This window comes from Pleurodeles waltl, chromosome 10 (assembly GCF_031143425.1).
Source record: "Pleurodeles waltl isolate 20211129_DDA chromosome 10, aPleWal1.hap1.20221129, whole genome shotgun sequence".
NCBI classification, from domain to species: domain Eukaryota; kingdom Metazoa; phylum Chordata; class Amphibia; order Caudata; family Salamandridae; genus Pleurodeles; species Pleurodeles waltl.
Window position 1 is genome coordinate 283,985,441 of NC_090449.1, and position 26,314 is coordinate 284,011,754.

The 26,314-nt window shown below is 44.7% G+C and overlaps 1 protein-coding gene across 1 annotated transcript in view; it reads left to right on the plus strand.

Annotated features, from left to right (window-relative positions):
• The first annotated feature begins 418 nt into the window (after window positions 1-418).
• NUBP1 (NUBP iron-sulfur cluster assembly factor 1, cytosolic) overlaps window positions 419-26,314 on the plus strand; it is a 320,559-nt gene continuing 294,663 nt past the window's right edge. Inside the window, exons 1-4 of the mRNA XM_069210416.1 lie at window positions 419-500; window positions 599-706; window positions 4,639-4,772; window positions 16,353-16,421. Coding sequence (XP_069066517.1) covers window positions 470-500; window positions 599-706; window positions 4,639-4,772; window positions 16,353-16,421 — 342 coding nt within the window. The 5' untranslated portion in view covers window positions 419-469. The remainder of the gene's footprint in view (window positions 501-598; window positions 707-4,638; window positions 4,773-16,352; window positions 16,422-26,314) is intronic.

Genomic DNA, 26,314 nt, shown 5'->3' on the forward strand with positions numbered 1-26,314 from the left:
TTGGAAAAAATGGACGCAAATTTGACATGGGTAGCTTATGTGGAGAAAAAGTTATGAGGGCCTAAACCCGAACTGCCCCAAATAGCTAAAAAAAAAAGCTCTGCACAGGAGGGGGAAAGACCTGGCAACGAAGGGGTTAAAGTTGATATTTGAGTGATAAATAATGTAGCATTGGGGAGGTTTGTTGCTAATATTATTACCCTAGTGCCAGGGGCATTTGATCTATCACTATTGTGTATTACCTGCAACACCTATTATTGCCCAGAATGATTTTTATTGATTATAAGTAGCTCTGATTAAAGATAAGGTTGGGGACTCCTGGGCTAGTTATTTATTTTGTGCGTCACACATTGGGTCTGTCTTTTGTTTCTATGAAGGCTGGGCCTCCTAGTTCCGTGTTTTTTTCCCCCCACGTTGGGATAACATAGTCCGTCATTTGTCTCTCTTGGTGTTAGTGTCCCTCGCACTGATGGCTGATGTTCCAGAAAACGCGCCTGGCAGTGAGTAACTTGTGTCATATAAAAGTGTTTAACTGCAGCAGCCGCCGTCAGTTTCCCATCCGACCCGAACCACATTTTCATATCGTATTTTCACGTAGATTGTCCGGGGAGCAACAGCAGTGAAGCCGGTAAAGGATCAGCCTGCCAGGGATGTCCCAACCAATCGCTGTGTGCATCGGGGGCAGGGTCTGCGGCATCAGATCCAGGTACGATCATCTGAATAATCCTATTGTGCAGAAGAGATAACCGCGTCCCCTTGCGTGAACACTGTGAAGCTTCATTACCTCACAATTGCGAAAAAGCTCTGTTTAGCTAGTGCACAGAGCTCTGTCGGAAAACACACTCCTCGTGATTTATGTGGTCAGAACAGTACGTCTTCGCTTTTCATATCACAGTTATGCCTACATTTTTACATCACCCTGAAACTGCCGGACCCTGCAGACCCTCGTCCTGGAGCGTGGCCCGCTTCTCGTCCCACCTGACCACTGCTGTATTCCCCCTTCCCCGCTTGCTTTCTTTCACCTATGATTGTTGTTTAAAAGTGGTTCCCAACCTGTGGTCCGGAGACCCCTGAGTGTCCTCGCCTTCTTAGAAAATTGAATAATATCAACAGATTAATAAAGTGTATATAAATGAATTGGCTAAATGTGCAATTAAACATTAAAAAAATACTTTAAACGTCAAGGAAATTGAAATTGGATGCTAAAAATTAAATTGGTAGCCTTAGATTGTTTTGTGGGAACAGTGCAGGTGCATCAATTTAAATATAGTATGGACAATGTGTGGCTTCAATTGAATTCAGAAAAGCTCCAACCTTCCTATTAAAATTATTTTTTTAATCTAGTTATTTATATTTGTTAAATTAAATAAAATGTGTATGTATTTGATCAATGTGTTGCAAATCATCGACAATGTTTTCGGCCGAGGTCCTCAGCTTCCAGTAATAACTCAGTAAGGGGTCCCCGAATTCCAGTAATGATTGAGCGGGGTCCCCGGGTTCCAGTGATTATAAAGTGGGGGTCCACAGAAGTCAAAAGGTTGGGAACAACTGTTATATAATATCAAGCGCCTCCAACGAGTAGCTTGTGAGTGAACTAGTAGCTGAATGGCTCCCTCTAAGTAGCTCTCACATGTGCAGCCCAGCCTACTAAATTAGGAGCTTTAATGAACAATTTATATACATAGCCATGTAGTGTTCTTAAAACATCCTGAGAGATGGTGCTATGTTTTCCCCAAACTGAAACATTTCCCACCATTTGACACAGCATGATTCTTCAGCATCAGATTCATTGAGGTGCTTATGATTAACACTGTAAACAAAACATTTATACAAGACCTGAAATAGTGCTGAACTCAAATATGGTGCTCAAGCAGAAAAATAACATCTACCGTGCCCGGACTGCCCGGGTGGTGAACCTGTATTGCCCAAGAGTTCAGAGTGTTGTTTGATGGGGCCTACAGGGAGTGCATCAGCCATCTAGAAATAATCTTTTTAAAGTAATCCTATGTATCTTTAGTTATGTACAACGTGACACCAGGAAAAATTCATGCTGTTTTCTAGCTCTCCCAGAGCTGGAGCATTTTCTCTTAAGCTAAGAACTGAATGGATTCTTTCAAGTTGGTCAAACAGTTGCATTATGTGACCTGAGAAGTGTAAAATAAAGACGATGACAGTGTTTACTGTTGTTGACAAAACCAAAGGCTTGTTTTCATATATTTATGGACTGACCCCTGACAAAGCCAATAGGCATGTGTAGTAGCAGTGTCAGTGATGTCAATGATGTCCTTGATCATGTCATGAGAGATTTAATGTGAGGTCGTAAGCTGTACATGGAGGCACAAATTATAGTTAGCACAGTAAACTATAACTGGTGAACTTCAGCTTCATTAAAGTTTAAAATGGTATGTTTTAAGTCACTATAACCATTGTTTTTTATGTGAATTTTTAAGGTCTTTTAACATAAAATTTTTATTACCAGATCTAGCTATAGCGTCACTTTAGCGTGTGTGTGTGTGAGAGAGAGACAGATGGACACCACCTCGCCTCCCTCTTCTCCCCCCCCCCACCCACCCACACACATTGTGGGGACTGGATTGGACCTAATAGTACAGGTAAACCTTGTCAGGCCAAGAGGACTGTTGCATTATGAAGACCATTCCCCGTAGTGTGTTTACATAGTTTTGTTTTAGTATGTGTGAATATGAGATTCATAATAAAGATTATTGAGGATTATTTAAATTCATTATATTAATAAACAAGATATCAGAAAGGGATTGAAGCCAAAAACTTAAGATCCTTCTTAGGATTCTTAGGACATAATAGATGACAGGGCTTTCAAATGAAGTCAAATATCAGTTGCACTTAGACCATATAAGGACAACATAGGGCGCACCCTGGGCTATATACATTACAGACATGTGACTAGGTAGATATAGCATGTCGCCAAGATGGAAAGTGTCCCAAAAAGCAGGCCTTATCAGACCAAGCTGAGTACATGTATTTATCAGACCAAGCTGAGTACATGTATCCTTCGATTCAATGTAAGGTCCGTGAATGTTATATAAAACAAAACAAAAAAAGCCCTGTGAACTGAAGGAATATGCTGTTTAAACACCAGTAGACCAGATTACATGTCTAGTCTTCATTATTGGTTTCAAATATTTTCTGCACTCTTGTGTTCTCTAGGCATGAACACAGAAGGTGAATCAGGGAGACATACATATAGCCATAGAACCAGCTGGCCGCCCTCCTCCTCAACGGTTTAGCTTGTGCTACCCTGAGTTCAGCAGCTATCACTAAGAAGAACATAAACTATCTGTCAGTAACCCCATTGATATAGATCTCCTTCACTAGTGTTGCATTCTTCTTGCCCACAAATTTTGTCAAGGTCATACTCAACACTTTTCTGCCCTATGTTGACTCTCAGTGCCTTCTTCAAGTTCACTAAACGAGTCCTCACATTTCACTCCTGCAGTACATTAACTTTAAATAACAAAATATTCAAATCATTGGTCCATCCCTCTTTCCGATCCTGCAAACGTACACTGTTTTCTAACTAAAACAGACTTCTGGTCCAATCCGTGACTGCAGATCTCGAATGATGACTACGTTTCAAATACTGTGTTTGTAGTGTGTTTATTCTATTACGTTCAATTCAGGACGAATTTGAGATTGTGAAGAGGGAAATCCTATCCCAGATGATGTTTAGTAATCTGTGGATTGTGCCAGATCATGATGGTTTGACAGCTTGCCGGGGCAAACATCAGTTCAGTAAGTCAAAGTAGGTAGAAGCTTTGCCTTGGCTACAAAGGAAATTGATTGATCGCCAGAGCTGCGTGGTTTAGAATGTAAATGCTTTATTCTCTGGCAAGCTTTGCAGTTTTGCTTTTAATTGAGCTATTTGCGTTTTACAGCCTTCTCTTTTTTCAATGAAAAGACTCTGATCATTATAACCAGATGCATGAGCTACCTGCAAATTATGGAAAAAGAGGCAACCTGTTCATTACAGCATGCAACTAAAATAAAGATATTCGTTTTGGTGAGCTTAACCTTCAGATAGCTAATCTGTTTGTACTATTCCATGGTTGAAAGTAACCTCTGCAAACCGACCTTGGTGCAGTCGAGCAATAAATACAGTGTCATCTGCTTGTTGACGTAGCTGCGCCCATGAGCATCCTACATTTTAGTGGATAGTATCTGACAGCCTCTAAAGATTTCCACAAATCAGAGGTATAAACAGCATGAATATTCTCCATGTCCTATGATTCTGCGGCCAAGCCTTGCAAGTGATTAGTGTGAAACGTTGCCTGACAACCTACATCCATAAGGTCTTGAGCTGAGAGTCTCTGTGAACCAACATGGGTGCAGGATAGTTTCTCGTCCTAGGCAAATCTGCAACAAGAACATCTTCAGTAACCTTCCCGAGGGGCATGGCTTTAAGTGTATTATTCTATTTTTATGCTTATACTATTAACTCAATGTGTTTGTGTTATTTCGATAATAGCTTTAGTTTGGAATACGCGCCAAAGAGAATGTTCAACTCTTTAATTCTGCCCTTAGCAGGACTTACACTGTTTGTTGTGAGCATTGTTAACCACGGCCCACGGCACTATTAAGTAATTCTTGCTTCTTCTACAGCTATCGAGAGAATAAAGGAGAAAATGATGTCTGTCAAACACAAGATTCTTATTTTATCAGGAAAAGGTGGTGTTGGCAAGAGCACCTTCAGTGCCCACTTAGCCCATGGCTTGGCTGAGGATGAAACCAAACAGGTTAGCACGTTATTGTGCATTGTTTGCTTACTCATAAAGTCAATGGTTTACGTAACATATTCTTAATTTTTTGTGTCTCTCAAACCTATTCTCTGGTTTTACGTTTGATTACTCCTTGGTCACAATTTAGAAGATGTGCTATATGGGTGAGAAGTCAAATTTTATCTAAAATTTGAACCTTGGTTATAAAGTAACAATAAACATCACTAATTCAGTTTACTTCTGTGGCAAATAAAATTGATTTTTAGTGATTATAAGACCATTGTATGTTGAGTTTTGATATTGATAGCTCCGTATTGCTGTTCCTTCATTGTTGATGACTCAGTCTCTGCTTTTATCTGAGAATATTAATGGTTTCTAATAATACTTTTAACAAGCATTTGCAATGCATTGGGTCTCACATTTGCTGAGTTAGTTATTGGCGTTGTAAATTCATAACTGGACTTTTATTGCCACATAGATTGGTCAACCCTACCTCATAATTTGGTATTTTCCTGCCACATAATTCCAGTTGCCCTGCATATAACTAAAGCACTTCCATTTATCTTCTTCTATCTGCATCCAAAATTAAAAATGATGGCTGAAAAGTGCAAGTGAGGAAGGTGCATTGTGCCAAACAATAATGTAGTTGCTTGGAATTCAGTATCAAAGGTACAGAGCTGACTGCCTATATTCCAATCATGCTTGGGGACCGATCCTAGAGCTGAAGAAAAGTAATGTATTTATTTGCCTGTCAATTTAATTACAATGTAGTGTAGGGCGGCACTAGTCACAACAAGGAAGTGCACTGTGCTTAACAATATTATTTTAAGCCTTTACATAGTAAATGGCGTGGGTCATAAGTCAAATGTGGATTTCTTTCTTCAGTAAACAGTGGTGTCCCCCTATCCGATTAATACCACTATGAGCCAAAAACTCAAGGAGCAAATGCCAGATGTTGTATGATGCTACTGCCTCTGCAGTGTACCCCCCTGTAGAATGCAGCAAAATTCCATGTACTATATCTGAATAAAAAGACCATCTGCAAGATGGCCTATTTGTAAACAAGAGCCATTAATCCACCTCTGTGTACTTATTACAAGGCAGGCGGCATCCAGCAGAAAGTCGAAATGCCCCACAACGCAGGAAAATTGCGATCTTTTTATGAAAAAAGAATGTAATAAAGAGCATATTATCAAGTGCTAAAATTTTAAGAGTGCTAACACCAGGACTTCGAGGTCAGTGACGGAAAAATGTCAGAAATCAAATAATTTGTAACAGAATAATTATGAACATGAAGGTTGTGCTCTCTTTGTATTCTCATTGTGCAAGGTGCTGCATCTGCAGCCACTGAGCACGTAAACCTCTGTTATAATCACTCGCAAGGTGGAGAAGTAAGTGCGGGCCCCTGAGTGATGGTGCGGACGCTACAGAGAGGCGACGATTGGTAAGAGGAGGCTCCAAATTGCAACGCCAAGCGCAATCTTTCATACGGCGGCTTCTGGTGACTCAGTCCCAGACAAAGCTTGTGGAGAGACCCAGTGAACTGTGACCGCGCGCGCGTGCCATGGCAGCATCCAAATCCAAGCGGGAGCAATCAGTCAGAGAAATGTTGACGGGGGCCTGCCTGGCATCGGGTGGTGTGGCTGAGGATCCACCGGCGACGAAATCCCTAGAGGGGCGGACGGAGATGGACCCGGATGAGTGCTCCCCGGTCACGAAGGGCTTTTTAAGCGCACTGTTTGACTCGCTCCGGAGTGACATCCGGGAGCTTCGTAGGGACATTTCTCAGGAGGTGAAGGAGCTGCGTGGAGAGGTTACCTCCCTGGGAGAGCGAGTGGCGCAGATGGAAGACGGCAAGATTTCTCGAGGCGAGAAGGTGGCGGGCCTGCAACAGGTCGTCTGCCTCCGAGAGCAGCAGGACCTCCTCCAAATAGCGGTCGAGGATTTGGAAAATCGCTTGAGGAGACATAATATTCGCATCAGAGGGGCCCCGGTGGGGGCGGAGAAGGAGGACATTGGGGACTACGTGGTGGGCCTGTTTCGCTCACTGCTGGGCCCGGATGAGACCCAGGAGATAGTCTTGGATAGAGTTCATTGTGTGGGCCGCGCTGGTGGCCCTGGAGACCGCCCCCCGGACATCCTAGCTTTTGTCCACAACTTTGGGCTTAAAGAGAATATCCTACAGTGGGCTCGCAATCTTCAGCTGGTACTTTTTAGAGGACATGAGCTCCAATTATTCCACGACCTCTCTGTGCGGACCTTGCAGAGGCGGAGAGAATTTAAGCCCATTACGGAGCACCTGCGGGCGCACAAGGTGTCTTACTCCTAGGGCCACCCGTTCCGCCTAGTCTTCCGGTGGGAGGAACAGCTCCGGCAAGTGAGATCCATATCGGAAGCAAATTGGATCCTGGGCTTGGAGGAGCGTTGCCAGGACGTGAGCGAGAAAGCAAGCTTGCCTGGTGGGGAACGCTCACGTTGGCGGCGGTAGGAGAAAAGAAGGAAACTGCAGCGCCCTATGGCTTCGGAGCTGAGGTCGGAACGGGAATCCGTTCTGAACAGCATGGTCACCGGAACTCATGCCTAGAGGAGGGGAGATCAGAGAGGACCGAACTGCGGATGGCTGCGATGCTTACGGCCTGCTGGCCGCTGAAGAGGGTCGGGGCGGCGGGGGCGATGGACCTGGTTCGCCAAACATGAACGGTTCTACTGCCCTGTGGAGACTTTTCCTCGTGAAGATGGATGTGCGAGGACTTCTTGGTTGTGAGCACCTGTGGTGCGCATTGGTTGAATGTTGGTGGGTATCCCTGTAATGCTGGCTTTTGTGTGGAGATATTCTCAGGCCCTGGCGTTTGATGATCTGGCCTGGGGGGTGGTCTTCCCATGAGGTCTCTCCCTTCTTGATTACTGCTTCCATTTTATGGTATGATTATTAAATGTACAAGCTTGAATGTCCGTGGGCTCAATAATCCAACGAAGGGGCTAGCCATCCTGTCTGCGTTAGAGAGATCAGGGAGTCACATATGCCTGCTGCAGGAGACATCTCGTCCAAAAGGACATTTATCGCATGCGCTCTAAGTGGTTCCCTAGGCAGTTTTGGTCTTCAGCATCATCGAAGCATGCAGGGGTTGCGATACTATTAGCGCGCTCATTCCCCGGGGAAGTGGTGACAAAACTGCATGAGGTGCAAGGTAGGCTTCTGGCCATGAGAATGAGGTTGGGGGCTTTTTCTTTTACTATTGCTTCCTTATATGCGCCTAATACCCAGCAAGAAGTCTTCCTAAAACAGGCTTTGACCCCGCTGCTGCAATCTCCGGACGGTGCCATCCTGGTGGGGGGCGATTTTAACCTGGTGATGGATGGTGACTTGGACCGCTCAGGCCACCGTTATGGGCAGACGGGGTCTTTGACAGCGGCTGGTCGTCAGTGGCTGGGTGAGTGCGGCTTGGAGGATGTGTGGAGGAGGGCACACCCCATGCTAAGGGATTATTCCTTTTACTCAGCAGAGACTAAGACATACGCTAGGCTTGACCTTTTCTTGGCCTCGCAAGAGTTCCTTCCCCGAGTTAGGGAGTTAGCGATTGAGCCTCGAGCCCTGTCGGATCACGCTCCGGTTACTGTTGAGGTTTTTATGAGTATGGAGCGGGTGGGGGCATCGGGGTGGCGATTCAGGGACTCAGTGCTTCAGAACAGTGCAACAGTAGAGGCTATTCGTAGTGCAATAATAGTGGGAGGCACTGAAGGCTGTGGTGAGAGGCGAGGTGATGTCGCTGTCCGCCAGGGATAATAAAGCAAGGAGACTGTTGAGAGAGAATTTAGAACAGAGAGTGATGGTATTTGCGCGTTCACATAAACATACCGGTGCTCCAAGAGTCTGGCGAGAGCTTGAGAAAGTAAGGAAGCAGTTGAAGAGGTTAGATTGGGACAGGGCAGAGTATTCAGTAGCGCGCCTTAAGCATAAGTATTATATAGGAAGTAATATATGTGGGAAGCTATTGGCACACCGGCTACATGCGCAGCGCACGGCGTCAATGATAAAAATGGTTTGTTCTCCCTCGGGAGCCGAAGCGCACGCGAACGATCAAATTGCGGAGGCGTTTGCAGAATTCTATCAGGGACTATATGGGGCTGAGGATCCTGGTAATGTAGCTCCTGAGGCCTTCCTAGAGGGTATAGCAATTACTTCTTTGGCCGAGAGAGAGGCGACTTAATTAGATCAACCTATAAGGGCGGAAGAGGTCATATCAGCAATTGCACGTTTGCAGGTCAGGAAGTCACCTGGCCCGATGGTTTCTCGGCACTTTTCTATAAGACTTTCTGTATGGAACTTGTACCGATATTAGTGTGGCTTTTTAATTCCCTTCGACAGCTTGGTGCTCTCACGGGCAGTATGCTGGATGCCACTATTGTGGTTATTCCTAAGTCGGGGAAGAATCCCGAGGAATGCGCCTCCTATAGGCCGATCTCCCTCTTGAATATCGATGCCAAATTGTTCACTGGAATACTGGCACACCGTCTCAATTATTATATGCCGGGCCTTGTGGATCCCGATCAAGCAGGATTTATACCGCACAGGCAGTGTATTGATAATACCAAGCGATTGCTTCATCTATTGGATATAACCGATCGCTCACGCAGGGAGGCGCTCTTCTTTTCTATTGATGCTGAAAAGGTGTTCGATAGAGTCCATTGGCCATACCTGTTCAGGGTGCTTGAGCGCTTTGGGTTGGGCCCCGGTTTTATGGCATGGATCCGTTGTATCAGGCGCCTCGGGCGGCGGTCCGGGTTAATGGGACGCTCTCTTTGGCGTTCTCAATTCAACGAGGGACCTGGCAGGGGTGCCCGCTTTCGCCTCTCCTGTTTGCGCTCTATATGGAGCCCATGGCGCAGTGGCTACGGGATAACCCTCAGATCACGGGCGTGAAGTTTGGGGGCGATGAGCACATCATTTCATTGTATGCGGATGATCTGATTCTTACCCTGGTGGAACCCGCGACCTCACTGCCCGCACTAATGGGGATACTAGATGAATTTGTCCGGGTCTCGGGATTCCGGATTAATATGCTAAAGTCGCAGGCCATGAGCAGGTTTATCAGTGCCGAGCATGAAAGAGATCTGAAGGCCCAATTCCATTTTATATGGGCTTCCTCGAAACTCCCGTATTTGGGGATTGATTTAGCACCTTGTTGCTCATACGGCGACGCTGAATTACTCGAAACTGACCCGGGAGGTGCAGCGCGATCTAGGGACCTGGGGGAGACTTAAACTGTCTTGGTTGGGTAGGGTGGCGGCGGTGAAGATGACCATCCTACCACGCGTTCTGTATGTGTTTCAGGCACTTCCGGTGGCGCCCCGCCACGAACGATTGCAACCCTTCAAACAGCGGTTCCGAGATTCATTTGGGAGGGAAGGGCGGCCGGCTTCCACGTCGGGTGTTGTATCGCCCCAAGGAGGTGGGAGGACTGGCGGTCCCCTGCCTTTTTACGATACTTTCAGGCAGCACAATTGCGTTTTGTATTAGAATGGAGTTGCCCGTCTTCCGAGAAACATTGGTGCTTCATGGACCAAGCGGTGGCGGGCTCCCATCTATGGAAGGAGCCCTGGCTCCGGCGCCACCATAGAGTGCGCGGGCTGTACACATCCCCTGTCACGGAAGTAACGGTGAGGGTGTGGGATGTGGTGGCTAGCAGATTGGGACTGACGACGTTCCCATCCCCAATGACCCCCCTGGGTGATATTCCTGATTTTGGACCGGGCCTGCAGCGGGAAGCACTGCACCGTTGGTACGAAGGGGGCTGCAAAAGGTTTGGATATTTTTGACGAGCAGGGGGTGATCTCCTTTGACCAGATGAGGGAGACATATGGCTTAACAGAGGCGGACAGGATGATGTATTATCAAATACGACACTGGGCCATGTTGCCAGCTAATAGAGCATTAATAGATAGGCCGTTAACACAGTTTGAAAAAAGGATCCTAGTGAAAAAGGACGATAAGCGGGTGATCTCGGAGCTTTACGGTCTCTTACAGGGGGAGGCCCGTCCGCCTAAGACTAAGGGTCAGCTGCGGTGGGAGAGGGAACTGGAAAGGGAATTGTCTGATGAGGAGTGGGAGGGCATCTTCTACAGGACACATCATACGGCTTACGATGCAGCAGGTACAGAGACAGCCTTTAAGGTGGCCTCCTATTGGTACTACACCCCAGCAAGGATTCAGGCTTGGGATCCCACTAAGTCCAGCCTCTGTTGGAGGGGGTGTGGGGGCGGGGGGTCGCTTGTGCACCTACTATGGTAGTGCCCTAAGCTTCATCGGTATTGGGAGAATATTATAGACACTATTGACGCAGCGTTTGATACTCCGATCCCCAGATTCCCTGCGTACACTCTGCTGGGCCTGCCTAACCCGCTCACTTTCCCCTTGAGATCATTGAAAGGGTTGCAGATGGCCTTGGCCCTAAACGCAGCACTGCAGCTGATATTAGCTATGTGGGGTACTGACAAAATCCCGACATTAACATCATGGCTTCATAAGCTGTGGTTCATTCTCGCTATGGAAAAGCTTACTTTGACTTCACAGCAGCGCAGTGGTGACTTTAGGGAACTCTGGCAACCATTCTTACAGATACTATCCACGGAGTTCACAGAATTGACCTGTCCAGCCTATTTAAGAGTGCTGGAGTTGACTTGAGCGAATGGGAATAAGTGAGCAGTGGAGACTTTATGGAGGACCAGGATCACATTGGAGTAAGGCCGGGAATTGAGTGATTGCTGTATGACGTGCCGGTGGCAGTGAAACAAAGTTAAGGTTTTATTCATGTTTTATATCACTACACCTGGAGTACGCTTCATATTGCAGCATATGACTGAGGACGTCCCCTTCCGGGGTGTGAGAAAGCAGAGGAGGGTGAAGGGTGGCCTACTGGGGCAAGATTGTTTAGAAGTGGATCGTGGTGGCCTAACTCTGCACCTCCAGACAAGTAATATTGCCTTGTGATTGCATTAGTTAGAGGAGCTGCATTTGTAATGTTTATAACTTGAATAAATAATAATCAGATTTGATCCATAAAAGTACAAACATCCACTTTGGAACTATGTGAACCAAGTTCTGCAAAAAAAAAAAGAAAAAAAAAGCAGATCGTAACAACTCAAAAATAAACTCATTGTAAAAAAAACTGTACGCAATGGTTGACCTCCCTTCAGTGAACGCATACAGGAAGCACAATCCATATCCAATAACAAGCCTAAATTAACCAAGAATTTTGCCGAGGTTGCTACTGCCTCTCCCAAACGTCTCTCCGCCATGGGATTAATTGTTGTTATTGGTAAGTTCTGTAATTACTGTAAAACTATTTATAGACTGAAAATGGACAACAAATACTAGACAGAGTTGTCAAATGTGGGTTATAGTCACATGAACAGGTGACGGTTCTGCCACTTGTGTGAGGAAACAACACAATTTAAAATGCTTTGGCTTTTCAGAGGTTAGCTGCCCTGTAAACGTATCTTTTAGTGTAACACCAATGCCGACCACTGTCCGCTTCACCCTTGTTGCTCTGGCCTCCTGTAGTCTGGGACATATCTGCCAACTAGAAAAAAACAAGCTGATTCAAAGTGTAGTTCACAGCAAAACATATAGGCAATCGTGCAATTATCCATGTAACAGGGTTGGCGTCCAAGGCAGTAACAAAACTGCCCAAAGGCGGGACAAACGTAAAGCATGTAGCAATGATATCAAGGTATTTTTGAAAGGCAAGCTCAAGAACAAATGAAAGTGATGGGCGTAGTTAAAGCCCACAGAATAGAATACAACAGGTCTTGACTGCTTGAGTGCGTGACCTAAAAACACTGCTCCAACTTTACGTCTTGTAGAAAGTTAAGTTCAGTTATTTCAAGAACGTTGCAGGTTTATTAAAAACGCCAGTCTCAAATTCATGAAGCAGTACTGGGGTGTTACTGAAGTAACAAGGTTCACGCTTCCCAACAATTTCATTTCCCTGGATTTGTTTCTCCTAGTAGGAGGAAAAGGGGGTCCATTTTCATACATCCGGTTTCAATGCTTTACATTGATGTGTCGTTCGAAAGCTACTGGATTCACAAACTGTTAATTTACCTACAGTAGTGTCAGCATTAGTGACTCAGTTATGGTTGAAGTTTACCTTCCATTATAAAAGCAAGTTTTTGATGGAGGCCTCCAACTCAAGACTCTTGACAGCTCCACACCAAACCTCCCCAATAATTGTTTAGGTAGCTAGAAATGTACTTGCCAACTTTGGTGGAGAATATTGAAAGTTGCAGGTGAGTTCTAGAATGAGGCAGAAAAAATGTTTCTGGAAACAGAGGATGAACAATTAGGACATCATCAGAGCGCTCGAGGGCAATGCAATTTCTCACAGCAGAATTACCAGTGGTAACATGATGCTACAAGACCACCAATAAGAGAGAGCATGAATAAATCATGTGCATTTTTTGGCATCCCAGATAAATTGGAGAAGAGATCATGAAGCTATGTCTTGAAAATCTAGTACTGTCTTTACCTCAAGAGGCCAGTCTTTCAGATGTCTTTTTTGTGGAAAGATTTCACAGGTCCTTTGCACCCCAATGCCCCTCATCTCCCTCCCTGTACCTAAGATGGGCTTCTCACCCCATCACTGCTAGGATTGTATGCTATTAGGTTAGAGACACTATTCCTTGGAATGATTAACATGCCAAGAATCGATTTAGGCATGTCAGGGTCATACTTTGAGATGATAGTTTTAAGTATGAAAGTTGCATCCTGAAAAACTACAGATCCTACTGTGCAACAGGTCAAAATTATTTTACCGATTTAAAAGCGACAGGAGACTACGTTAAAAAAAAAAAAAATACCACTTCCAATGGAAGCTCCACAAGGCCGCAAGAAACTTTCAGGAGAACAAACTTGTGTCTTATGTCGGAATCAAGAAGGGAACAATAAACAGAATGAAGCTCCTAGATCATAAAAATAATGAAACTGTATATTCGAATGTAATCATATTCACTGTTGAAATCCCCTATGACTGCAGACTCCGATTGGAGAAGTCTGTGAGTTGAGCGGCGTGGAACACTCATGGTGGTCTGTGGTAGACTTCTGACTGACAGAGCCTGGGAAGGATGACTGATGAACAGACCTTAGGCAATGGGCCTTGATAATGTTGCTCTTCCAACCCTGAGAGACATGTCCCTTTTGGTCTCAAGCCTGCTGCAGTACAAAGTGTTTCCATCCACTCCTCGGAGCCGATGGCGCTAAAACAAGTGGCAGCACGTTATGGGACTTCTAGATCCTGGCGAAATTTTAAGCATACCAGATCGATGACACCAAAGTGACACATCACTTCATCAGGAGACCCGGAGGGGAGGGCAGTGCACATATGTCCTGGACGTAGAGGTGACACATGTACAAAAGAAAGAGCTGCAACCTTGACCAAGAATTGGATCTGGTACCTAACTGCATAATGGGGCATCTTATGGGATACACTTAATACCTATGAAAGGATATTCTAATTTGTTTCTGATTACCCTCAGGAAATGTGGTTTTTGGAGAAAGTTGCTGCTGCAAGAGTCTAGTAGGATACGGTCTGCAGTCACTCCGCAGCTTAAAGCAACTGCTGCTTGTCCCTGCAGTCATGGTGTCAAGGCCAGTATTGTGGCAGGCTGTAAATGGACACCATGTACATTCTCGAATTTAGTGAAGGAAATAACTGAATGTCAACAGTGTCAATGGTATAATAACCATTTCCTGACTGACTTGCAGGCCTCGGAGAATGAGATTGCGACTGCCATCATTATTCTTGTCTTTTCAGGGTTTCATGCAGTGGTATGCAGCAACATGGACGCTTAACCCCGATGGGGGAAAACATTGTCAAATGATGTGGTCCCTAAATCTGGAATGATATGGGGTGGTTTAAGGGGTAGGGAAATGTGTAAAAACGTGGCATAGGGAGCTGTTATCTGAGATGTTGTTTGAAGAACATTAAAAAAGCAGGCTGTTCAAGAAGAGAGCTAGAGATTGACACATGGTAGAGGCATATATGTTGTTCTCCACAATGAAAGAAGAATGTGCAAGTCGGATCGCTCACAGCACTGACATGAAATGTGGGTTGGGTGGTGTCTCAACAAAAGTATACTGTTGGGGAAAAAGTGGTGCATATAAATTGGGTCAATTGGGAATTAAAAACTTCCAAGAACCAAACTTCATGGAACCAGACCACTTTTAACAATTTGGATTGGTTTCTTTGGGTGTTCCAAAATATCTAGCATTTTCCGCTCTAAAAAGAAGATTTTCCCTTTTGCATATTAACAGTTAATGCTTGTTGCCACTGTTCACTCTTGGCCTGTTCTCAGCAGTACATGACCTTTTAATTGTATGGGTGTTTTCTTGTGTTCTAGTTTCCACTTGTACTCTTTCATCATTTTACCTTTTAGTTGAGCCAAACTTCTTGAAATTGTTTCAAGAGAGTTGCGCTTTTGTCACTTTTAATGTAGCGTTTCCTTTACATTGGATGCAGTGATGATGTCTCTCCTGGATGAGATTTGGATGCACAAGGAGGTTCCTCACTTTCGTCTTGTAGGTTTGTGTCTGGCCGTGTCTAGTGAGACACATTTGGCTAAGTTTGAGAACCGTAGTCAAAGATGCCCATGGAATGGACACACATAGCTCTTTTTTTGCTGTTTGAGGTATGACCCTTATATTCCAGCTGACTGCAACCTTCTTTCAGCCTTTGGTAAGCTTGAGGGTGCGTATCCATTTTTCCAGTTTACAGCAGACACATCAGTATCTTCGCTCCCTAAGGTCTGTTCTCTTGTGCTATGCAAATCCACAATCCTACCAGTGCCTGGATATTTCACGAGCTACGTTAAAATTTAAACTACTCTTCTCTTTCCCTTGCAAAAGAATGTATACTGTTGGGACAGAAAAGAGCCCAGAATTCTTCGCACACTTGATCTATATACAAGATAAAAAAAAAAAATGAAACTCGTATAATTTGCTGAACATGACACTATCCAGTGCTAGCGGTTACAAGTTATTATCCACCACATTTGTGGAAACATTTGTTCTCTTGAGTTATGTGATCATTCCACTTGAGTTGGTTACATTTATATTGCGGAGACTTGCATTTAAGGAGAGCGTGATTACCTGTTTGAAGTTATGTGATATGTGTAAGGAGTAAGGAGTTTTGCCTTTGAGCTAAGGCTGCGAGGGCTTGGAGAGTGCTTACATTTTATGCTGTAGCTTCGACAGTACAACTAAAGGATCTTTGTAACATTTGGAAGGGAAAAGCAGGATATGAGTCTCTAACTTGTAGAGAGTTTAAGACGGTATCATTGGCACAATTAGAAAAACACTTGCTAAGAGCGGGGTAATGACTGCAATTTGTGGTTAGTCCTTAGGTTTACTGTGAACCATCTTGTGCAGAATCGATTCGTTTCACTGTGGCACTGGATATCATTGGTACTCAGTATGGTGTCATAAGTTTTCACTGTTTCATTTTGTGTACTGATGTGGACTGTTCTACAAGTTGTATGAAGGTAACTTTATAAAAACTCAAGTAAGAAATACGTTTCTAATTCTGCATTTACATATTTTAGGTAGCTCTCCTTGACGTTGATATTTGTGGGCCATCAATCCCAAAAATGATGGGCCTTGAAGGAGAACAGGTAAAGAAGCATTTTGTTCTTAAAATTAATATGATCTGTGTGTCATGCAGAGACTGATAAACATAATTTGTTTTTTAATGGGTAAAGTCTGTGAATTGAACTAGTGACGAGACTATATTTTCAGAACTTTACATTTCCATTTTGTGTCACAGTGCTACTGAATTGCACCTCAACATAGTTTTCATAGTAGGTCCCAAAGTGTATTTTTGAAACCATCTCCAGTGCCGGAGAACAAGATGTCTCTTGAACAAGATTTGATACCAGTGCACCAAATCGTACATCAAGATGGTTCCTTGTGTTATTTCTTGGCTCTTTAATCACCCACAGATTAGTCTTGGGTGATTCATCTGAGTGTGATTATTATCTGACTCGTTTTTATTCCTCTTTATAAAAATATCTGATTACTTTTCTCAGGAAATCCGTGTATAGTAAAATGTATTTTCTTTTGTGGGAGGATAGTCCACCCAGTGACCTTGTCACCTATCCTCTAATTTTCTATTTCACTCCTTTATGCTTTATTAATAATTGCTGATAACAATTATTCATTATTAGTTTCTTTTACCTCCAACAATTAATTACCTGGTCGCTTTCCGAAATTTTGTTCACAATACAATTTTATTTTCAAGTCTAATATTCCAAGATTTTCGTATCTCCAGTTATTCAGTATGAAAACAACACATCCCCCTTATATTACAAGTGATACATCATATTTTCCAGTATTGGATCTTTCATAGATCCACATGCTTGAATGTTCCCTGGCCTCGAAGTGGGAGTCCCACCGTATCATAATAAATGCAGTGCAATATACAATAATATGGTACAGTGCAATAGATAGCCACTGCAATAGTCTATCCATATCTATTTGTCAAAAAAGAACCAAACCTAGGTCACAACCAATCAAACAACAGCACCTTGTAGAACCTTCCCAAGAGAGGCTGAATTCCTCAGATTTTGTACTGCATGTGTGAGAGGGAGTCTCCCTTAGCTCTGCTCATTATTTGTTCTTATGTTTGATATATTCATCCATTTCTTACTATGTCAGACTCTTGTAAGTAAGGACTCTTCAGGTCATGTGGATCTTGTGGTAAGAAGAAACTTCACCAAGATGATCTCTCAACCAAAACCCTAAAAGACAGAGAAAGTAGGTTCTTAATTTGGTTACAGGGACTCAAAACTAAATCTTATCTCATCTCTGAAGATGAGGACACTGCTAGCCCTTACACCTCTTCCGAAAAGTACAAAAAGAGAGAGAGATGACTAGAGTCTCCTCAGGGTCATAAAAAAGCTACTAAGAAAACGAGCCATGATCCCTCACCAATCTCCTCACAAAAATTTAAATCTTCTTCTAGCTCGTCCTCGTTGATGTTACCAAATCTCCATCAAAGAAGAAACTTGCACTAGTGACGGTAGCTAAAACCTTCACCCAGTCGACGGAGGTACCTCGGACACCACTAAAGCTTTGTCGGCGACACCTTCACCAACGAAGCATCCACTGTCGACAATGCCTCCACCGTCGATGGTGCCTTTACTGTTGACGGCACCTCTATCATCGACATCTCCACCGTCGAGGAGGCTTCATCGTCGACATTCACTACACCGACGATGACCACTACATTGTCGACAACTACCAGGTCTACGACGACAAAACCATCAGCAATGATAACACAGACAACCTCATCATCCTACCAAAGTATTCCAACGTCGATGGCACGCTTCTCGACGACACCTCCTTCATTTAGAATGAAAAGACCCTCAAGTTTGCAAGTTACCCCTGTCTTTCAAGCGCCATCATCCAGACAATTTTACCAAGATCCTTCGCAGATATCACTTTTACCTCCTGCCAATTTTCTGGAGAATCTGATGATGAAGGGTTATTTGACCCAGCACACAGCCCATTACACCTGAATGTCAAATACCAAGACAATGATGACAAATATGTCCAATATTACACCCAGGCATTTCGCTCATAGCGCGCGGCTGCTAAGAGCAAGCAATATATATCGAACCCATTCAGGAACCCGTGGTTCAGCTTCCTGTGGCATTAGTAGAAGACATACACGCCATGTTATTAGACTACCGTACACGTTTCCCAACACCTGTGGGATTGCAACCACTTCCTCCTCCAACAATGTCACCTTCTATACCTCCTTTAAGGGTTCTTACACCCTCACACATTGCCGTTCCACCAATGCAAGATCCGCCTTTAACTGACGATGATGTGGAGGAGGATGAAATTCAATACGTCCGATCCTATAGCAATGAATGGGATGAATACATAATTCCCACACCTTTTCCTCCACCTTCTCAACCAGCAGACTCTCCACCAGAGTACATAGGTGGTTTTCACGCTCTGATGGAAAGGGTCACGACTAGGTTTCACCTTCCTATGACTGTCAGACAGTCTGACTGCTTTCTTTATGATTCTAAACACCAGTCAAGAAGAACGGTGAGAGCGATTCCAATAATCGATTGCGTATGGGAAGAAGGCGTAAAGGTCATGAAGGCACAAGCTACAGTCACCGCAGTCCTACCTAAAATAGACAAAAAATACGAGCCCACAGATTTTGGTCCGCATCGGGAAAACCAGAACAGGAGGACACTCCTTTTCCTACCTCGCAGCCACCGTCTGGAACGCCCTCCCTCTCCACATCAGACAAACCACCTCCCTACTTAGCTTCACGAAGGAACTGAAGACATGGCTATTTTAAGAACTTCCTCACTGGTAAACGCTACACTCCTCCCGCGCGCCTTGAGATCCTAACGGGTGAGTAGTTGCGCTATACAATCACTGATTGATTTTATTAATGATGCACAAGCATGTTTCGTGGGACATCCAAAGCCAGACTCAGTGATCACCCAGGCTGAACAGAGGCGATCAAGGAATCCTTCTGCGCCTATCACTTTCCCTCCTAACTAGGTGGGTAGAAGACTCAGTAGTATAGGCAAGAGATTCATGACCATCTGTGAAACTACGTTGCAGGCAGCCAATGCCTTAGCAAACCGGGGAGGTTTGACTGCCAGATGTGGTTAGATATTGTGGCATAATCTCGACTTTCTGCCAGACGATAAAAAACAAGAGGCACGGAAAATCTTACCAGAAGGAGAAAGAGCAGCTTCCGAAACCATTGACTTATCAATGGACATTGCTTCCTTTGCATTTCATCATTGGGCTTGCAGCCGTCCTTAGACACCAAGGGTGGCTTAAGGCGACCACATTCCATCTTGAGGTACTGTCATAGTTGGACTCTTGCTCTAGGCAAGACTGCTGGTTTAAGGATGACAGGACTTATGTCACTATGCCAGTCCTATAACAAATCGCAACTGTTGTCCCAACCCTTCCGGCTCACACGCAGCACCTCACCAAAAACCCAAACAGTAAAAGGTGATTTGTGGCAGCTTTTACGCATGGACTCAAGAGTGTCCCCCTTTCTCACATAAACACAGTGTCTCATTCAAACACAGGCAATGAAGAAGATGCAGTATGGTTTCAATAGGTTTTATTTAGCAAAACCTGCACTCTGCGATAAGTTGCAGGGGCTGCAATGATTGGGATAATGAACAGTGCAAGAAACAGAATGGTAAAGACAAGAGTCATTAATACAAAGCCCCCACCATCTTGCAATATCATGAAATGACATGAAGTGTGTAATATGTCCTAATACCCTAGCATGATAGGCATAACCTCTAACTTAAAGGAGAGCTAGGTATGTTAAACCTAATCTGCCAATGCCATGTCCATGAAAAGAGCCCTCAACCCTTGTTACTTTGGAATGAGGTCTCTAGCTCAGACTCCGTAGGGACACGAAGACTGGGTCAGCGCCAAGGCGACGTGCATCATTGATAGCAGTGGTGGCATCTGGTCGGAATCCCTCTGAATATCTGTTTAAGGGAGGAATATTTATACATATCTACTTGGACCCCTGACATAGGTTTATTCCCAAACAATAGATAATAAGGCATGCTTGGGACGGTAATTAATATAAACAATTCCCCTCGAAAGCGTGAAGAGGGAAAGTACCTGAAGTGAACAACTACAGTTTATCACTCATAATGCAAACTAAAACGTGGTCCTAACTAAAAACAAGGCAGCCATCTTAAAAGATTTAACTAAATAAATGCTCTAAAACAGAGCAAGCAAAATAGGGTAAAAGTCCCTTGGGACAGGGGCATGAGTCTGCAAGCCAAAGGCTAAGCTAAATCCTGTATCCCATTAAAACAAACTAGGATTCACTACAGTACAAAGTAAGATTCTGGACATGTCTTTTGACTGATATGTTTTTTGCCAAGCATATAGATGACGCCTTACAGACCATCAAGACGGATACTGATACGGCTAGGTCCTTGGGAACACTTCAATAGAGAAAAACATCTTTTCATGGAGCACGAGGCCTAGGAACCTATGGCTTTCCTGGAAGCTATCAACGGTACCAACCGCAAATTTATCAGTTATTTCATTCCACCTACTAGCAGCACCAATATCGTGCACCAGCGCAAGCTGCATTTTCCAGACAGCAGCCCAGACTTAAGCAAACAGCACAATCTAGAGATGCGTCTAGGAATAAGTGACAATTCAGTGGAGCCTGCTACAGTTTCCCTTATCTACCACCCAAGGGAGCACACATATCTTGTTACTTTAACCAATGGAAACAAATTACCACAGACAGGTGGATCCTGGATATAATAAGATATGGTCATACGTTGGAGTTTGACAACTTCCACCTCCTCATCCGCCACAGACATCACCTGTGGGTCACATCCATTTACTCAAGAAGGAAGCAGCCATCATGCTACAAAAGAATGCATAGAGAAAGTTCCTCGTTCTCAGAGAGGAAAGGGGTTTTATTCTCACTTCTTTCTAGTAAAGAAAAAGTCTGGAGAATGGCGCCCAGTCTAGACCTGAAGAAGCTAAGCAAATATATACAGAAAAAGTTGTTCTGTAGGACTCTCCAGGAGATATTACAACTTCTTGGCCATGCGGACTTTATAGCTACTCTCGATTTGCACAGTGCTTACTTTCTTCTCCCTATCCACCCAAAGCATCGAAAATGTCTCCGTTTTATGTGGCAGGAGCTCACTTTTAGTTCAAAGTCCTATCCTTCAGTCTCCGTTCAGCCCCAGAGTGTATACTAAATGCCTTGCCCCAGTAGCAGCAAATGTGAGGCTCAAAGGACTAACTTTTTCTGTATCTCGACGATTGGCTTGTAAAAGCATGGTCTCTTCAGAAGCCACATCGATTTGCCTCCAGCTGTTTCGCTCTCTGGGACTAACAGTCAATTTCCCCAAATCGGTACTCTCACACTCCTGATAATTTTTTTCAAGGCAACTCTGGAACCAGTACAAAAAAGGCATTCTTGTTTGCAGAGATCACGATCTATCCAGAACAGAGTTAATTTCTGTCTGTATCCTCAAGTGATTTCTAGGCATGATGTCCTCAGCCATTCTTATGCTGCCTCATGCATTTCTCAGAATGCGACCATTCCAAGAACAGTTGGTCAAGCAATGGCTCCAAGTAACTGAATCATTCAACAATCTAATTCAAACTACCCCGATCCTAAAAATGGCACTTCTGACAGCAGAACTACCATTTCTCTCTCCACTTCCGGATTTTATTATTACCACAGATGCCTCCCTGGAAGGTTGGGGAGCCCAACTTCAAGATCTCCAAATAGGGGGCAAATGGAATGCTTCTCTTTCCAAAATGCACATCACTTTCCTAGAGTTGAGAGCCATGTTTCTGGCACTGCAGTCATTCTTTCTGAGGATACAAACATCATCCGCCCTCATTCGAACAGACACCACCACCTGCATACATTATCTAAACAAGCAGGCAGGTACAAGGTCCCATATTCTCTCTCTGGAGGCTCAGAAAGTGTGGCAGTGGGTACTACTACACTGTATCTTCATCAAAGCGTTGCATGCCAGGAATAAACAACAATCTAGCAGACACTCCGAGCAGAACCAGTCAAACCTGCCACGAATGGGAACTCAATCAACCAGTTCTCGACTCCATATCCCAGAGATGGGGCACGACGAATTTAGATCTTTGTTTCGCAAGAGACCCGAAAATGCCGGTTCTTCGCCAGCTGGGAACCACAGAGAGGGTCATGGGGAAATGCGTTTTCAATATAATGGTCACGGATCTTTGCTTATGCTTTTTCCCCATACCCAGGATTGCAATGGAAAAGAATTAAGAGAAAACTGCGACGACTGATCCTCATTGCTTCACGCTGGCCCTGACTACCTACACTAGTTCACGCAACTTCGACTCTCGGAAACCAACCCATATTGTCTGCCTGTAACGTCAACTCTCTTAACCATGAACAGGGGGCAGATCCTCCATCCACATCCCGCCTCTCTCCAATTACATGCATGGCCCCTGAATTCAACGAGCTCAAACATTTATATATCCCCCAGGATTCCAGGGATATATTATCCAAGGCGAGAGCTGATTCCACTGAGAGAGTTTACAGATTCAAATGGAGATGTTTTTGCTCTTGGTCTCTACAAAACAAAATCCACCATCTCAATTAATCGCCTGAACAGATTATGCCGTACCTATTTCTGGCTAAATCAGGACTGGTACATGTCTGTTAAAGTTCACCTCACTGCTATTTCACATAACAGATGCTCTCTCAGTTTTGTTTGCTCAAACCGGATCAGGAATTTATGAAAGGTTTATTTAGAACCTTTCCTCTGATTCCCCGTCCTCCACCAGAGTGGAATGTTAATGTAGTCCTTTCAGAACTTATAAAATCACCTTTTTGAGCCCATTCAGAGAGCTGAGCTCAAGTATCTCACGTGGAAAGTTGCATTACTTTTGGCACTCGGCTCTACAAGGAGAGTAAGCGAAATCCAAGCCTTTACTAACAAGGAACCCTGTCTACACTTCACTGAAGACTGTTCTCCTTAGAACAAATACAAAGTTTGTTCCTAATGTTCTATCCCAATTCCACCTCAACAAACCTGTGGTACTAGGCACTTTTTTTCCAAATCCATCCTCATCAGCTGAAAAAGCACTTCACTCTCCTGAAGTCAAATGATGTCTTAAGTTTTATTTGCAAAGAACTAAACAAATTCGGAAAACTGATCAGTTACTGGTTTCCTATGATCTTAACAAGCTAGGTGCTTCAGCCACAGATATGACTATTTCAAGATGGATTTCATCAACCATCCAACTCTGCCATTCTAAAGTGGGTAAGCCGCTCACACAAGCGTAAAGCACATTCTACAAGGGCAATATTCTCTTCTGTTGCCTTTTCGACTAGTGTCTCCTTGGAGTAGATCTCTTGTGCAGCTACATGGAAAAACACACAGACTTTCGTGTGGCATTACTGCTTGGAGTTTACAGCACGGACACAGCTGTAGGACAAGGAGTCTTACGTCATCTTTTCCAATAAGGTAAGCCTCTTCTCATGGAGGTGAATTTATTTTTATTTCTTATTATCTCATAGTGTGATTATATCACTCATGCTTAATTTTATATGCTATCATTTCTTATATGGAGAACAGAATAGAGTTATATCATATGGTTACCCGCCGTCCATTAAGGGTATTTGTGTTTTTTTCACAATTGTGAACTGTTATGACTGCTCGCTATTCTGATTCAAGCATGTGAATCTATGAAAGATCCAATAATGGAGAAGAAAACACGTTACTTACCTGTAACTACAGGTTCGATGGCATCTGTCGCTGTAGATACGCATGTTCTGCAATAGCTCGCCATCTGGTGTTGGGCCGGAGTGTTACAAGTTGTTTTTCTTCGAAGAAGTCTTTCGAGTCACGGGACCGAGTGACTCCTCCTTTTGTCTCCATTGCGCATGGGCGTCGACTCCATCTTCGATTGTTTTTTTTCCGCCATCGGGTTCGGACGTGTTCCTGTCGCTCCGAGTTTCGGAACGGAAAATTAGCTAATTTCGGAAGATTTTCGTCGGTATTGTTGCGTTCGGGATCGGCGTACTTAGATTCCACACCGCATCGAAGATCGAAGAGCTCCGGTGCCCTTCGGGGTAGTTTTTCGATCCTCCGTCGGGGCCTGGTCGGCCCGACCGCGTGCTGAAGAACGCCGATGGAACGGACCCCGTTCCGTTTCTGCCCCAAATGCCACAATAAATACCCCTACACAGACCAACACTTGGTCTGCAACCTGTGCCTGTCACCTGAGCACAGCGAAGACACCTGCGAGGCCTGTCGTGCGTTCCGGTCCCGAAAAACACTCCGAGACCGTCGAGCCAGAAGACTTCAGATGGCGTCCGCACCGACAGCCCAACGGGAGTTCGAGGAACAGGAAGAAGAAGGTACCTTCTCGATCCAAGACTCAGACTCCGAAGGATTCGACGATACACAAACCGTGAGTAAGACGTCGAAAACCACACAAAGAAACATTTACAAGGCCCAGGGGACGCCACTGCCACCAGGCCATGGCTCGACCCATAAATTCGGTGACCGACCGTCGGCACCGAAAAAGGCCCAAACAGTGCCGAGATCGTCCGACTCCGGTCGAGACACCGGCACGCAGCCTTCTCGGGACCGAGAAAGTGCTGGAGACAAGCCTCGACACCGAGATGCCGGTGTGGACACGGCTCGACGCCGAGACAGCGGCACCGAAACAGATCGACGCCGAGAGGTTTCGGCCCCGAAAAGGAAAAAAGTCACCTCGGAGCCGAAAAAACACGCAGACAAAGTTTCGATGCCGAAACAAACTGCAAGCGACCCAGCTTCAGGCTCTTATACAGAAGAGCACTCGCTAACCTCCCAAATGCAAAAGCATAGGTTTGAGGAAGAGCTACAAGCAACTGATGTGGACCATACGCAAAAGCGTATCTTCATTCAGCAGGGGACAGGAAAAATAAGCACCCTTCCCCCCATTAGGAGAAAGAGAAGGTTGGAGTTCCAGACGGAACAAGCACCACAACCAAAAGTGGTGAAAAGAGTTACACCACCACCCTCTCCTCCGCCCGTGATTAACGTTTCACCAGCACAAACTCCATCACACTCCCCAGCTCACACCACCATGAGCCAGGGTGACCAAGATCAGGACGCATGGGACCTATACGACGCCCCAGTGTCAGATAACAGCCCGGAGGCATACCCTACAAAGCCATCTCCACCAGAAGACAGCACCGCGTACTCTCAGGTGGTGGCTAGAGCAGCACAATTTCACAACGTAAGCCTCCACTCAGAACAGGTCGAGGATGATTTCTTGTTCAATACACTCTCCTCCACCCACAGCTCCTACCAAAGCCTGCCTATGCTCCCTGGTATGCTCCGGCACGCAAAAGACATATTTAAGGAGCCGGTCAAAAGTAGGGCAATCACACCAAGGGTGGAAAAAAAGTATAAGCCGCCTCCTACGGACCCGGTTTTCATCACTACACAGCTGCCACCAGACTCTGTTGTTGTAGGAGCAGCTAGGAAAAGGGCCAACTCTCACACATCTGGAGATGCACCACCCCCAGATAAAGAAAGCCGCAAGTTCGATGCAGCTGGTAAGAGAGTCGCAGCACAAGCTGCAAACCAGTGGCGCATCGCGAACTCCCAGGCACTACTTGCGCGCTATGACAGAGCCCACTGGGACGAGATGCAACATCTCATTGAACATCTGCCCAAGGACTTCCAAAATAGGGCAAAACAAGTGGTTGAGGAGGGACAGACCATCTCCAACAACCAGATACGTTCCTCCATGGACGCTGCAGATACAGCTGCACGGACAATTAATACATCTGTAACTATCAGAAGGCATGCATGGCTCCGAACGTCTGGATTTAAACCAGAGATTCAACAAGCAGTTCTCAATATGCCTTTTAATGAAAAAGAACTGTTTGGTCCAGAAGTGGACACAGCGATTGAGAAACTCAAAAAAGATACGGACACTGCCAAAGCCATGGGCGCACTCT